Source organism: Halictus rubicundus, chromosome 5 (assembly GCF_050948215.1).
Source record: "Halictus rubicundus isolate RS-2024b chromosome 5, iyHalRubi1_principal, whole genome shotgun sequence".
In the NCBI taxonomy this organism is placed as follows: Eukaryota; Metazoa; Arthropoda; class Insecta; order Hymenoptera; family Halictidae; genus Halictus; species Halictus rubicundus.
In genome coordinates, this window is record NC_135153.1 from 4558815 (window position 1) to 4575519 (window position 16705).

Here is a 16705-nt window from a genome sequence, read left to right on the forward strand (position 1 = left end):
GCAATATCGTAGGTGGTTATTGACATAAGGGCTATTGGAACCTGAGTGTGTCAGTAACAGAACAGTACAGTTATCTTTAGCCACAGTGCTAGATTGAATCTTTACTGATTTATACAATATATCGCATATGATCGCTTTATCATTGGCTCACGCAATCGAGCTTCTGCTGAATCGCAAACAAATACTGAGCAAGCAAATATGCTCCTAAGTATGTCCCGTTTGGTCTCATTTTAATCAGGAAAGTGTCATAAATATGTTGGCAAAAATTTTATGGAGAAATCACTAAAAGCATAAGAGTGTTGACATCGTTGCACATTTCGGCGATCGAGTTTCTAGGTCCTTGAAGAGGTATACCCAGTGTCGATCAAGACATGATCATGTGGATCAAGACATGTGTCCCCACTCTAACTTCCCCTTCTACCGCGCTTTCGCCGCGGCTTGGTCACGTGACGAGTTTCGTCTCTGTCGAGCATACTCCCATACTGACAGAGTGGGGGTAACTGTTTCCCCTTGATTCGTGCTCCCTCCCCTCTTCCAGCGATTTCTTTTCTTTCTTCTTCCTCTTTGCTACCTTCAGCTGGTATATACAAATTATTTCAGGCCGCGGATTTTGTTTTCGCCTGTTCATAGTGGGTCTTCTGGACCAAAGTATCATTTTGTAAGCCCTGTTTGGAAATTTTTCTTAAAGAAATCAGACGGCTGTTTTGTATCGAGGTTTTGCATACGTATTTTCTATTATTTGCGATGTACAATTTAATTTTTTGAAATTAAAATACTTAAAATTGTGAGAGTTACGGTTCCTTGAAGGGAGTCGTAAAAAAGTGCCTTATTGGCTGACACAATTCCAGGCCGTTCTATTGCAACGAAAAAAGAAAATAAAGTAATATTTTGATTAGTATGAATATAGGTGTGAACCAAAAGAAATAAAATATCTCATTATTTGACAAAATGGAAGCATGCGAAATTTCAAATTTTGACATTTTAAGCTTTTTCTTTGCCTTACAATAACAACTTTTGATACCTTAAAATAACTTTTGTCTTAATGACTTAAAATTGTGATTACTTGTTTCGTGCGCAAGCAAGGGCTTCTTTTCTTTCTGGTAATCTTTAATTCGATCTTTTCAAATGTATTGTTACGTCCCAGGTGGGACGAATTATGATTATTTATAGGATAGAACGCATTTTCGAACCTACCTGCATACACCGGCTACGGTTCGGGAAATTGAGGATCGTTTAAATAAAGTTATACCCTAATTTCAAAAAGCAACAAAATTATTGATTTATTTTAAAAGCGTGGTTCTGAATTAGATATTACAAGTTTGATTTTACAAATATTATTTGGGATGCGCATATACATGGGTGCAGAATACAAATAATGGTGATTATAACAATAATAGTAATAATAGCAATAGTAGCAATAATGTTACCGTGGTCAAGGCTTCGGAATCGTTTACAATCTTCTTCAACTACTGGCACTGATACTGTCTTTACACTTCTAAAACGGTTCGTAACGGAAGAACTGATGTTGAGGAGTTGGTCCCCTTTGTATAGGATGGCCAGTCCTTTGTTTTTCAAAGATGCTGGCTCAGGAGTCTTTACCTTGCATCTTTTTATCTTCTTGATGTCTTCTGGCTAGTCCACTCTATGCTGACAGGATCCTTTTACTATGAAATCGGCGTCTTTTCTTATAATTTGGCATAATTTGACATCTTTCTTGTTGGTTCTCGGGGTGTAAACCGATCTTCATCTGCGTGTCTTGCAGGAAGATAACTTCGAGTCTTGTCCTTATCTGTTCATCGTTTTCCGCGCTAATTTACTGCGTAGTTAAAGTCTTTAAATATATCTGACGGGTGGTCCATAGTAGTAGTTTCCGGAGTTATAACATTGTTAAAACGTATTCCGCGGACAACCTCGCGGGCCTCGTGTTTCGTTTTCAACGGTTAAGAAGTAATTTCGCAGGTATTTTCTCATTATTTCTTCATCAATGTTTTAATTTGGATAGATCTTGTTTTCTCGAATTTGGAATTTATAGGATACAAGTCTTAGGGATTGGTATCCCCTGCGAAATATATTGTTGCTAAATATATTTGCGAAATAACCCCTTGTGACTCCTGCGAAATATATTCTTTACGTTTCCTTGAGTTTTACGATTGAGATTTATGATTAACCCTTTGCACTCGGCGCTATTTTCAATCCAAAACTAAATTTTTCTTCAGTCTTACAATATTTTAATTTTATTCATACGGAACTGATTCGATTTCTACATATAATATTTAAACATTTAGTAATGTAATGCAACAAATATTTCGTAATATTTTTTGTAATTTCTTTGAAATAATGCCACAACAATTTCTAGTGGTGCTTCAGAGTCACCACTCGAGTGCAAAGGGTTAATATTTAATATTATTTAATATTATATTTAATGATTGATGTTTGATTATATTATGTTGCTTATTTTAATATCTTATTTCTATGTTCTCTTCTCGCGTGACATCATCGAATTTTCGTAATAATTCCTTGTCTGATTGATTATTCATTGGCAGTCGAACCACCGGGCGCGACGGTATAAATTGTTGTTGCTAATGTAATAGTTTTTGGGCAATCGTACTCCAAAGTGAGATCGTTACCTTCGATCCCCTATCTCCGCTACCTATGGGGGATAAAAACGAATTCGAAGAAGAGCTCTCGAATACCGGCAGCGTCGCGACGCGGTGAGGTGTTGACAAACAGCCGGTGTCGGTTTTCGAAAACCGTTCGGACCAGTTTGCCGACGGAAACGACGCCGTCGAGACGTGCGGATACCATTTCTTGGCTGTGCGGCGATGCGTTATCACCTAGAAAATTAAAGCCAACGATCGGCGGGCCTGGAGCGGACTATCTCGAAATCGTCGGTCGTTACACGCCAGTGGGGGGTGTTCGCGAGGAGCGAAAAGAGGGCGTAGGAGGAGTAGGAGGAAGAGATATTCCGAGGGGATGGTTTTCGGTCGTGAGGGACGAAACGGTGCCGGCGGGTAGTGTATGTTTGAGGGTGGCGGTATTTCGAATCCGCAGAAGGGCACCAAGGCTGGAGAGAGGGAGAAAGAGAGAGATAGAGAGAGAGGGAGGGGAGGGGAGGGGGCTGAGCGAGAGATTTCGTAGGGTCGAGGAGGAGGGTGTGGGATGCGCGAGAGATGAGCGAACGAGAAAGCGAGCAGCTGACGAGCGGACGATGTATAGGTACACATAGAGACTACATATATACCGTAAGGGCGAATATATAGGTACGCGTGGAGTACGGAGGGACGGACACGGACAGAGGGAAAGGGAAATGGCAGGAAGGTATCGGGAGGGATGGAAAGAGGCGAGGGTTCGGTGCGCGGAGGCGGAAAGTAATCGCGGCTCACCGGGAACTGACGACGGCCACCGCGATTCTCCCTTTCTCTCCCCCCCCCCCTCTCTCTCTTTCTCTTTCTCTCTCATCTTTCCCTTTTTCCTCCGTCTCTCTTTTTCTATATCTCCCTTTCGTTCTCTTCTTCGTCCCTCTCCCACCGTATCTACGCACCAACACGAACCGCGAGGACTATGCGAACCTAGTCCAGGCCACCGTGAACATTTCAGTGTCGAGGAATCCTGAGGAGTTAGTCCGCGCGTCGCTCGTCGCGAAATCACTGGGTCGATACCACGGACTAGACGGTTCTTAATTGGATCGGTCTTCTGGACACGGCCGGGCGTAAAGTTCGAACGCTGCGGAATCGGCCAAAATTCTCTTCGAGTTCGCGTCCCGCTTATTTCAGCCGTTCAGCGAACTTTCCACGCATTCGCGAACGGTTGTCGCGCAAGACGCTTAACCGAACGCCACATATAACCTCCAGAAGCCGATAGTTCAAGTATCAAAAATGACGGTTGACTACGTTACCTATGTATATACAGGGCGAGCCCAAAGTTGTTGTACTTCCTTGAAAGGGGCGACTTACGGGGTCATTTGAAGTAACTTTTTCCTTTGCGAAAATGTTTTCTTCGTTAAGGAGTTATTAACGAAAAACGGAGACCAATAGTAGGGCGGCTACATCAGGCGGATACCGGCTCGTCCAATGCCAACGCCGCGCTTGGCGTGACCGAAAAATATGTATAGTCGTCGAACATTAAATTCATTTGCACTCGTACTTTGGCGTGAAATGAGTAATAGAGAAGATGCCTCACAGACAGACATGGACCGTTTATTTTTAAAGTGGTGGAAGTCCATTTTTTGTTGATAAAAAATATGCAAATATCAAAGACAAATATACAAATTGTGTGATATTTCATTAAAAAAGAAAAATGGACTTACTCCACTTTCAAAATAAACGGTCCATATGTTCCATGGCTATAATACTAGGAGGTAAGGTCAATGAGACCAGGTGGAGCGAAATAAGAAGTGACTAAAGACAATGGTAGACTGATTTGATTGGCATAGTTACAGTAGCTCATCGGGGCCCGCGTACTACAGCTGTGACTTATGAGATACCCGGACACTCAAGTAAACGACAATTACCCGGGTATCTCATGAGACAGCCGGGTACCCCAGTACTTGGTTGCGTCTCGAGATAACATGAATATTACTCGAGTCAATATCCCAATATAGTGAATTCTCGATATATGTCAACAAGACGGGTCTTGCCAGCGTCATGTATCGTCCAGGAGACATACGCCTCTCGAGTTTCGTGGCTCCTCACGGAGTATACTCCGCGGTAGTGGGGACAATTCCGCGACGTTTATCATCCAGGCCTTAGCGACATAGATAGAGAAATCACTGTAATTCGTGTAGAACCGAAAGTTTCTGTAGAATGACCTGAATGGACGGCGTACAGCCGCATTCCTGGCTAATTCGTGTCAGGTGTCTTCTTGTGAGGCGCACAGAGTTTATCTCTACCGCATACCAGTTCTTATCGGCGCATCGTGGGGGGGGGGGGGTATCGATTTTGTCTCAGATGTATTACTTATCGCATGGTTACACCTGCATAGGTACATAGTGTCATATTTTCGAAGGTCGCGACGATTAGCGCCACGCGCCGGGTGAAGATTAATGGAGATTAATGAGTCGTGCGAGATTAGGAGGAAACGATCATTGAGCGATGGGTTATATGTAAAATAAAGTAGATAGTAAAGTGATATTCTAAAACGCATTAGATTTCTCCCACCTGTACAATATACTGTTACGGGTCGATTGTGACGATAGGGAAATTGTGATCGTTAGGGAAACGACGATGCACCAAGGACAAGGGAGTGAGTCGGTTAACGGACGTCGCAGGGGACGGTCGTGACAGATAAATGTTCCTCCTCTAGAAATAAACGGAATACAGTTTTCTAGATCTGTGTCTTTTTCCATATCAGCAATGCCGAAGCTACGAGGGAGTCCGCGTAACAATATTTATAGTACAGTAAAAAAAGTAAAAAATTGGATGTTTCAACTATTACAAGTTCCATTCGTTTATTATATATCACATAATACAGGGTGTCCCCAAAAAATATATACACAGTTTGCTTGATTATAATTTCAGTTTTCATCCACATATAATCAATCTTTAAATTGCAAAAGAATCTACAATAAACAGTGTATACATTTTTTTTCGACACTCTGTATTTGTTGTCAAACGTGAAAGTAACAGTAACAATAAGTGCGGGGCCTCGGCCAAGTGTCCCGTTTCCCGGTACTAAAAGGCGGTACTGCATTCTGGGGACATATAGGAACAGATGGAATCATTCGAGATTGTTTAAATTTGCTTTCAGACACCGGCTCGTTGTTGTCGCATCAGCAGGAAACGACGTCGGACGGCAATTCGGAACACAATTCTTCCGGCGACGAAGACTCGCAGGTACGATTGAGGTTAAAGAGGAAGTTGCAGCGTAACCGGACGTCCTTCTCGAACGAACAAATCGACAGCCTCGAGAAAGGTTAGAAATTGAACATTACATTGCACCTGTAATCCTTTGGGTTACAATTACAAATTTACAAATTTACAATTTTTCGGTGTACAATTATTTCACTCTAGATCGTGTACCAAAGTCTTAACACTATTGGGCAACAATAAAAAGTGTGCAATGATCTAGCGTTTTTAGATAATTAAATTTCAAAGTGAGATCAGGATGTGGAGCAGCCATTCACGCAGAAATATCTTCTGATATTTCTGAATACGTTAAAACAGTACATTTAAAAAACGTAATAAATAGACTGCGAATCCTTATGCATTTATGGCTTTTGAAAATTTTCGGAAAATGCTAGACCATAAAATTCGGCAGAATTTAGTCCGATTTTTATTTTTAATTTCTGAACTACAAAGGCTATACCGCTGAAAATAAGGTTTTATTTGATTCCGCTTCCTTAAAATTTGACCACAAAAATTGAAAATTGCGTAAACATTGTAGTAACAAAGTATGCAAACATTTAGAGAAACAATTGTACACGCTTCTCTATATTTGATCATCGATTCGTCGCTCACGTTTATCCACGTTTCGTTCGAATCGCCACGCGCGCGCGAACGACGCGACGCGAGCCATCTTGACGCAATAAACTTTCGTTCCCGAAGTAAAATGGATTCCATTCGGCGGGGGTAACAGTAACGGGCATAAATATCTGTCGATCTAGCGCGTTCTCGTGCGGGTAAATTACTGCTTTCCACGGACATCGAGTTTTCTCAAGCATTTGAAACGCGAGCGCGCTTTATAACAGGTTTAATTGGATCCGCGGCTATTCAAGTCGGTCCGGGGCTTTCGAGGATCGTCGATAATTATCCATTTAATCCTGTCTCGTAGTGATTCGAAATTATGCGCGATTAATAATATATACAAGAGGAGACAGGCGTGTCCGTGCATGCGTGCGCGCGCGCGCGCGCTCGTGGAATAGAGAGGTTGCGTGGAAAGGGCGAGATCGTGTGTCGCGAACAGATTCGCGGGAAGGAGGCACGTTTAATAACGAGCACTTGTTGCAAACTGGTTTCGTTTTAGAATTCGAGCGGACACATTACCCGGACGTGTTTGCACGGGAGCGTCTCGCCGAGAAGATTGGATTGCCTGAGGCACGTATCCAGGTGAGTGTGAATGTGCGAATGCGGCGTGTGCTTCCTCTTTCTCGTTCGCTCCACCCACACCCCTTTTTCTCCCCCGGGCCACCCCTCCGCCGTCCCTGCGCTACCCTCAGCGCCGGTCTTTCTTTTTTTCCTTTCGCTTCATCTCTTCCCTTTCCTTCCACGGTGCCGATCCCCAACCCCCACCACCCCCGCGATGGTCTTTCTCCATTTTCCACGACGTCTTCTCCACCGCCTCTTCTTTATATCTCGTGGAGGGCTACCGGCGAGGCGAGGCGAGGCGAGTGCGCGACGACGACGCCCTTTCATTAAGCGCCCTAAACGCGCGACCATCCTGCACCCGGGATATTAAACACCACCGACGACAGAGTTGGGCAAAAATTTATTTTAAAATTTCGAATACAAATAAATGAAATCTATTTTTTATTCGAACTCGTTTCTCTCGGATACATATTCACCGCAGTCTATCCGTCGGATACTTTTCACGATTTTCATTTGTCGTCCGTGGGTCATCCGAATTGCGGAGCAACGGCTATGCGTATCCGACGCCTCTAGCGGCGAGATTTTTTATTTGAGAGAATGTATCCGAAGATACAGCTGATGAGTTGGAAAGTATCTTTGATTTTTATTCGATAGTTTTTAGCAGCGCCCCCATGTATTCGACGGTCAATTTCGTCAGATACTCGCAACTCAGAATGTATCTTAGATTTTCGACGTACGATTTTTGCGTGGCCCAGAGATTTATTCGGATGGTCGATGTAGGGAAGATGATTTATTCGATTTTTTATTCGAGACGAGCATGAGGAATAAATGAAAATCAAATGTATCTTTTATTCGAAATTGTATTCGAAGTTCGGATAAAAGACCGAGCGACGTTGCCAAATCATAATACTTACGTTGTAATATGCAAGTACGTCCTATGGTATAGTGACTCCCATTAATATTCAAACACTATTTATTAATTAAACGATTGTTTAAACCAATGAATTTGTATTATTTAAACGAATGTTTAAACGCATACATGTTCATTATTTAAACGATTGTTTAAGCAAATAGATTTGTATTATTTAAACAGATGTTTACATAGGTAAATGTTTATTATTTAAATGACTGTTTTATAAATGAATTTTTATTATTTAATCAGATCTTTCAACCGATACATTTTTATTACTTAAACGATTGTTTAAACAAATAAATTTTTATTATTGAAACAAATGTTTAAACCAATACATTTTTATTATTTAAACAATTGTTTAAACAAATAAAATTTTATTATTTAAACAATTGTTTAAACAAATACATTTTTATTACTTAAACGGTTGTTTAAACAAATAAATTTTTATTATTTAAACAATTGTTTAAACAAATAAATTTTTATTATTGAAACAAATGTTTAAACCAATACATTTTTATTACTTACACGGTTGTTTAAACAAATAAATTTTTATTATTGAAACAAATGTTTAAACCAATACATTTTTATTATTTAAACAATTGTTTAAACAAATAAATTTTTATTATTGAAACAAATGTTTAAACCAATTATCAGTGGATAGGCATAATTTTTTAACGAAGTTTACTGCAAATTTCATGCTGATATCTCTTACGGTTCAACATTTATTGTAAAATGTCACGAAATATTTCTCGACCCAGCACAGTGTCCGGCCGTCCAAGGCTGTGTATCGCGATGCAGCATTCGCTTCAGATAATTTTAATTTCGTTAATTTTAAAATGTTCATCTTTTTAAAAAATAGGTCTGTAAAGAGGACACTTGGGGCTATATCCTCATTTTTTTGCAAATTTTTAAAAAGTTCCCTTCTATGAAAAGATTGCATTTGTTGAAAACAACGCACACCTTCGGCCAAAAAGAAAGTAACACATGTTTCGTTCTTCTACTCTCGGAATCATTCGGCAGGGATCGACGTCTGTCGTTGCACACATATACATATGTATATCGTCGCCTGCGATTGCACATATATATGCATATATTTGTAGCCGCTTCGACTGCGGCGAACGTAGATAGAAAAGGACAGCATGCAAACACGGCCGCGTGGCCGAAGGCGCTAGAACAAGGCAGCACAACCCGATGATATTATTATTCGATTTGTACCGTGTTTGGGCTTATTTTGTTCAGGAAAACATTTTCAATCGGTAGGTAATGATATCATTATGGTAACGTTAATAAGAAATAATATTAGGTATAGTTGGTAAACGCCAATACGCTACTGGTTACAATGTTGCCTCTGATACTGAATCACGACCATATGGAGCGTCGCGTCATGTGCCGCCTGGAGACAACAATGTAAGCGTTTCACCATCACTTATTAATAACAATAAAATGTGTGTTACAATTCATAATTCTGCCATGGGAACATTATTAATCGATTGCAAATAGTTTGCTGATGAAAACAAGTCTAAACACGTCACAAATCTGATAAGTTAGACGGTGCCAGTATTGAAACGTTTCCTTCGAAGTTTATCAACGAATTTTATTTCACTAGCTGACCGTTCCATTTCGATAGAGTCCGCTGCCGTACCAGAGCATGTTCTACAGAGTCGGTAATTCAGAACCGTAGAAAGAAAAATGCCATAGCATGCAATGCCTACATATGTACGTGTACCTGTACATAATACATAATCTAAAGAGTTCTTTATAAAATTGTCTTAATAACTTAACATCCAGCAGAGTACCAATGGTGAAACCCAATGACATTTCCTTTTCTTATAAAGAGTTTTACTCACTGCAAAACGTGACGTAAATTGTTTAAGTAATAAAAATGTGTTTGTTTCAACAATATTTTAAGTAATAAAAATGTACTGGTTTAATCATTTGTTTCAATAATACAAATGTACTGGTTCAAACATTTGTTTTAATAATAAAAATTTATTTGTTTAAACAATCGTTTAAATAATAAAAATTTAATTGTGAAAACTAGCGTTTAACTAGTAAAAATGTACTGGTGCAAACATTTGTTTCAATAAAAATTTATTTGTTTAAACAATTGTTTAAATAATACAAATTTATTTGTGTAAGCTAGCGTTTAACTAGTAAAAATGTACTGGTGTAAACATTTGTTTCAATAACAAAAATTTATTTGTTTAAACAATTGTTTAAATAATCAAAATTTATTTATGTAAACAAGCGTTAAAAGTTTAAACGATAAAAAGTGTTCGATTATTAATGGTAGTCACTGTACCGTGGTACGTATTTACGTATTATGGCTTGGCAACGTCGGATAAAAAAGTCGGCCATCCGACCATCGAATACAATTTCGAATAAAAGATACATTTCATTTTCATCTCTGCCAAATACTCGTCCCGAATAAATCCTCAAATAAATCGTCTGGCCACATCGAGCTTCGGATATCGAATAAAAGTTACGAATAAATTTCGCCGCGACATCTGCCTTCGAATACATTCTGAAATTAATTTTTATTCGACGCCTAAAATCGTTCGGATGGTCGGCGGACGCCGAGTATCTACAAATAAATCCGTCGAATAAATGGGGGCGTTGCAATCGACCATCCGAATAAATTCTGACGTAGCCAGAAAATCATCCGGAGGCACATCGAATACAAATCTCGAAACCAGACGCTCGTCGAATAAAGATACAAATAACTGCTCGCGATTCATCCGACTTCGAATAGAAACAAAAGAACAGAGAATTTGTATCCGAAGGCGCTTCAAATAAATTTTTCATCGGATACTGCCCAACTCTGACCGACGAATCCGCGGGTTACCTCGGGATTTTATCTTCTTGGTCTCTCTCTCTCTCTCTCTCTCTCTCTCTCTCTCTCTCTCTCTCTTTTTATCCGCTGCTTCTTTGCGCGACTTAATTTCCGCGGCGAGATCTTGATGCATCCTAGGCTTGATTAACACGGACTCCGCTTTTGAAGGATGTGATACAGAAAGGAGGAGCTCAGATTCTTTTCTTTATTACACCGTGTCTTACAAAGACCGCTCCCAATTAATGTTAACCGTCGTTAACTACTCGTTTTTGGTCGTTTCACGATTCAACTTTGTTTTTTCGTCGACGATCTTGCGAACGACGGAAATCAATGTTAACAGGTTATGTGCCACGCCAGCACGTGCCAAACGTCCATGAACTGGAATTAATATTTTAACCCATCGGACCCGACATCGGTATGATGGACTAACTCTGAGGATTAAAACAAAATTGTTTACGGGATTAATAGACTCCATGTGTTTTTATGCAGTTCGCATTCTAGAATTTGAAGAATATCTATAAGTCTAAATTATACGAGGTGTCCCAAAAATGATGTATTTCCTTGAAAAGAGTGATCCCGGGGTCATTTGAAGCAACTTTTTCCTTTACGAAAATGTCCTCCGTGGTTTTGTTAAGGAGTTGTTAACGAAAAACACGGACCAATCAGGGCACGGCTACAGTGGACGGATTCCGGCTCGGCCAATGCCAACGCCACGCTCAGCGAGACCTCTCACCGAGACGCAATCCGTCCGCTATAGCCGCGCTCTGATTGGTCCGTGTTTTTCGTTAATAACTTTTGAACGAAATCGCGGAGAATATTTTCGCAAAGGAAAAAGTTACTTCAAATGACCTCAGGAATGACCCATTTCAAGGATGTGCAACAACTATACCCCGTTGACCATACGGAAGCAAACTGATAGTCCATCTGCGTCCCTGAATGGTTAATAGGATGCGTGATAACTAAAGATTTATTATGGTCACTGGTGTTTTAACTTTCTTATACAGTCAAACCTGTGTTTTTGCATAAAAGAAACCGCACAGATAAAAATATTCGGAAACTACATAAATAGCTATAACAAATAATTTTTTACAACATGTTAAAGAAAAACTTTTTATGCGGTGAAGAGGGACCGCATAAAAAAAGGTCTAACTTAGAAAATATGTCAAAGATTTACGAAATAGCGAGAAATTGCTTTCCAAACAAAATAAATAATTCAATTACGCATGGAAACATTTAAAAAAAAATTTAATTTTTCATCTTAACCCGTTGCACTCGAAGCCTTTTTAGCTCTAAAACGAAACATTTCTTCCGACCTAGAATATTTCCCTCCTATATATATTTTTTCATACTATACATACGAAAATGGTGAAATTTACTCGTAGAGTTCGGAAATCTTTAGAAATTGATTAAATGCAAACAAATTTAATAATGTAAAAAATATTTTGAATAATGATACAGCAACTTTAGTGGCGCCTTACAGTCGCCATTCGAGTGCTAAGGGTTAAACATGGAGAAATTTTCAAAATGCACATAATTCAATACTACTCGTCGTAGTCCAAAACGCGCATCTTCTTGTGATGAGAACATTACAAGGGTGTTATAATGCCAACACCGTTGGCATTCATATACTGCATAAAAGAAAATCGCACAAAACAAATCGCATAGAAAAGGACCGCACAAAAACAGGTTTGACTGTACTTCGTAGGTTCCAACGAAATTTTGATTTACTCTGCCTGGCGTGGCAGTTTTCGTACTAGTTGATGTAATTGGGGATAAATATTCGTTTTAGCCAACAGTCGTAATATCGTCCGAAAATCCAAACAATATTCGTGGACTTTCGCGATCATGGCGATTCACAGAAAGTAAGTCTGAAACATGAAAATAGTAATTCTGATTTTTCCTTATAATGCTGAAATATGAAGTCTTGTAGTAATTTTTGTGCTTAAATATAACAAAAAAAAAAAAAAAAACAAAAAAAGTTTGGTGATAAGGCCTTCTTTTCATATTTCCTTATGATGCAAATGGGTTAAAGGCTAGCTGTACCTGCACGTTTGTTCGTGACTCTAATCGAGTTGTGCTTTCTTGAAAACCCAGAGTGAAACAAAAGGAAAAACAAAGTAACCGGGCCCGCCATTCCTTCGGATGGTGTTCGACGACTGGCGCATCTAGCGTCGCGTCCGAGTCACTTGTGCGCACGGTGTATCGCAATTAATTAATATAACATGATTGCTCGAGTCGTGGGGGTGACGGTACGGTTGTATGAGCTAATATGTACGCAGCCTTATCGAACAATGTTTGGCCGCGCGATGCCGCTGGCTCACCCTGTTGGACCCTCTTGCTATCCGACCGGCCTCCCTCACCTGGTTCGAGGATAGGGGGTGGTGAAGTGGCCGGCGGGCTTTCGCGTCGGTGGTAGTAACCGGGCGGTGAGCGTTATGTGGACATACAAACAGTGCAAGACCATGTTGACGCATGTTTTCAAGCCTCGTTGGCTGGTATTGATCTTGCTAAGTGCAGGAAACCGGGAGTGCCGGTGCGAGAGGCGAAGGAAGAAGAGAGACGCCGAAGTGCGCGCAAGAGAAACGGGAGGACAGAGAGCAGGAGGAGGGAAATGGGGAGAACCGGAGAGAGAGAGAGAGAGAGAGAGAGAGAGAGAGAGAGAGAGAGAGAGAGAGAGGAGAAGGGAAAGAGAGGGGAAACAAGAGAAAGCTCGAGCAGGAGGAGGGAAAAGAGAGACAGACAAGGGAGGGGGAGGGAGGCGAATGGAAAGAGAAAAAGAGCGTGAAAGGGGTGAAAGGAATGATTCCATCGCCGGACCCGTTCGTCGTCCGATTAACGAACAACGAACCAAGGAGGAACGAGAACGAACGGGTAGACGGACGCAGGAGCAATGGGCGAAAACGAAGCGAAGCGGAGCGCGGCATGGCAGGACGTGGCGTGGCGTGGCGTGGCGTGGCATGGCATGGCGCGGCGTGGCGTGGACTTCACCACCGCGGCACGCTACGAAACGCCACAGAACCGACATATCCCGACCGAGCCGTGAGGGATCCAGCAGACGGCCTAAGAGGGTTCGAACGCAACCATGGCAACGTCGCGTCCCCAGGGAGGTTGCCCTCTGATTGGTTGTTCCTCGCTTTTCCACCTATACCTTGAATACTCTCGCACGAGTTTCGCCACGCCGCGCAACAACGCCGGCCCGATTATCATCTATGGCAATGGACGAATCAACCATGTGCGCGATGGCCGATCTACTTCCAATACGCCCGAACATTAACGCGTGTTCCCCGGAACGTCGCGACGCTCGTGCTTCAAATCTGACACGCTTCCTTCTGGCCAACGAACTCGCGAAATCATGTCCGAAGTTTCGAGAATTTGCTCCGGTCCCAGGGACGCTTCAATTTGTCCTGTCCGCTGTAAACAGATTCCGTGTTTCTGAACCCTTCAGCCGGCTAAATCCTTCAATTGGAACACTTGCGAAGCCCGAACGTAAGACTGCACGAATACGGTATAGTTCGCACGAGGGAGTCATACTCGTTGAATTAGGATCGTTTTATGTATCCCGGGGTCGGTATGCAAGCGCTAGATACAAAAACAGGGGAACCAAATGTCTCTCGACAAAACGGCCGGTTACCCTGTTTCTGTATCTGGCGTTTACACACTCACCGGACCGGGACCCCGGGATATATAAAACGACCCTTAACCCCTTGATTACGGCGGATGTTGAGACGTACCATCCATGCAATACGATGGGAATTCAGTCGCACCCTACACCGAGAACGGCGAAATTTGTTCGGCCTACCGTTTAACCGCCTACAGTACCATAACAGCAATTTTTTAGCGCCTACACTATCGCAAGCACAAATTTACTATGTGCCTTTAGGCGCTAGGGTTAGGGAGAAAATGAAAAACTTCTGGGTAGCGAACGTCTTCCGACACAGCGGAAGTACTTCCAACGAGCAGATTATAAATACCCATAGTTCACAGAGTTCAAGTAATCTCTGATCAAACTGTCATAGAAATCAGACACGAATCATGTGCACTAGGGGTGTGCGAGAACCCGAAATATCGGGTCGGGACGGGTACCCGAAAATTTCGGGTACTGTCCATCACGAATTATTTTCAAGAATGTTTATGTTATATTCTCGAAATTTTCGAGAAACCCGACCCGACCCGACCCGACCTCTTCCCGACTCTCCCCGACCATCGGGTTCTCGCACACCCCTAAGGTGCACAGATACTCTGTGAATATACTACTCATGTGAACAAATACTCTTCTCACCTTGTCTTCTTTAAATGCCAGAACATTCTGTTTTAACAGCTTGACTGCCAAACTAGAAATCTCGAAAAATCCATAAAATTAAAGTAAGTTATTGAATGAAATAAAAATTGAAAAGAATGTATGATATTGAGTGGTCCTCCAACTTTCTTGCATTTCACAGATCCTAATCAAATTCTGGTACAATAAATATATTATGTAAAAATTACTTTTAAAACCTGGACAAATAATTCCGTCACCCACATATGGGAGACATGGCAGTCGACGTGTTAAATCCTGAACTATACGTAAGAAGAAGAGGTACCGTAGAGAGGGTGTTCCAAAATTGAATATAATTCTGCGACGTACTCTCGATCGGACGAACTCCGAAGCCTGGCGCCCAGCCGGGAAATCCCGATCATTTCATTTTTAAATTCCGAAACGACGGGATCGATAGCCAGAAACCCGTGGAACGTAAGAAAATTAGAAAAGTTCGTGCCGCTTGAAGTTGAAGGCGTGCGCGTTCCACGAGTTGGTGGCTGGGCGCAGAAGTTCCGTGGGATCTTCTTAAAATTCGCGTGCCACGCCATCTTCTAAACATTGCCAATCAAAGTGGAAGGTACGTCCGGCGTAGAGGGACGGGCGTGTAGCCGGTTCGTGGAATTCCGAATGGATCGATTCAAACGAGTTTTCGGGGACGCGGTAGGACGAGTTTACGAGGAACGACGGTATTGGGCGAAAGGAGCTTGCTGCAGGCGAATGGTGGATATTCGCCGGTGGGGGTGCTAGAACGCGATTTGCCACGTCGCCGGCGAGATGAAATTTATTTTTTGATTCGATTTGAAGGCCGTCGGGTGTGCGCTGTTCAAGATCAAGTTGCCCCGACGCCGCCGTAAAATAATCTCGAATTTCCTTGATCGACTACGGGCCCCCGCGTCCTAAATCTTTAGTCGTCCCTCTTCTTTGCACTCCTCGCGTTAAATATCAGTGATATGTATGTATACTCGTTTTTCTATCTTCTTCGAATTTGCTTTTATTGGGTTCTTCGGAAAGTTCGTGCCGATTTTTAAGGGAAACTCAAACGCAGTACATATAAATTTCATAGAATTATTACAAGTGTCATTTTGTTCCATAATCTTTCTCCATCTTTCACGCAATTTGCGTTTTTCGGCAAACACTTTTAAATATGATTTCTTATGTCGACCAATGAGTTAAAGTTTTTGTCATTATGGGAATTTTGTATTGACCTAAAGAGATGAAAATCTGAGTGCTTGGGATAGCACATCCCAACCAAGCTCCAACAGCTTTTGGAAGAATGCATCAAATGCCTATAATTCACTCTGTTTCCTTCCATATTTAAGAGCGTATAAAACTAACAAAAATTAATGTATCCTAATCAAACTTTTTTTTTTTAAATGCCGGAAAGATCACCTTTTTAGACTATGTACACGTACCATTTGTTTTCAATCATTCTGACATATTCAGGCCTATCCTAATGCCACTTACAGGAAAACGGCACGAACTTTCCAGACAACTCAATACATTAGATTTTCTTTTCTATCGTTCGCTAACACGACGTTAACCCTCGGACGGTGGTCGTAACTGCGCAATTGTTATTCCTCCAGACCATTTACAGCATCTGCGAATTTTTAAAACATATGTTTCAAGACTTATTTTTATAT

The 16705-nt window shown here is 41.4% G+C and overlaps 1 protein-coding gene across 1 annotated transcript in view; it reads left to right on the top strand.

Annotated features, from left to right (window-relative positions):
• Positions 1 to 16705, top strand: part of Toy (paired box 6 protein twin of eyeless) — a 73812-nt gene that overhangs the window by 40908 nt on the left and 16199 nt on the right. The window contains exons 5-6 of the mRNA XM_076787637.1: positions 5746 to 5910; positions 6961 to 7043. Of these exons, the coding sequence (XP_076643752.1) occupies positions 5746 to 5910; positions 6961 to 7043 (248 nt within the window). The remainder of the gene's footprint in view (positions 1 to 5745; positions 5911 to 6960; positions 7044 to 16705) is intronic.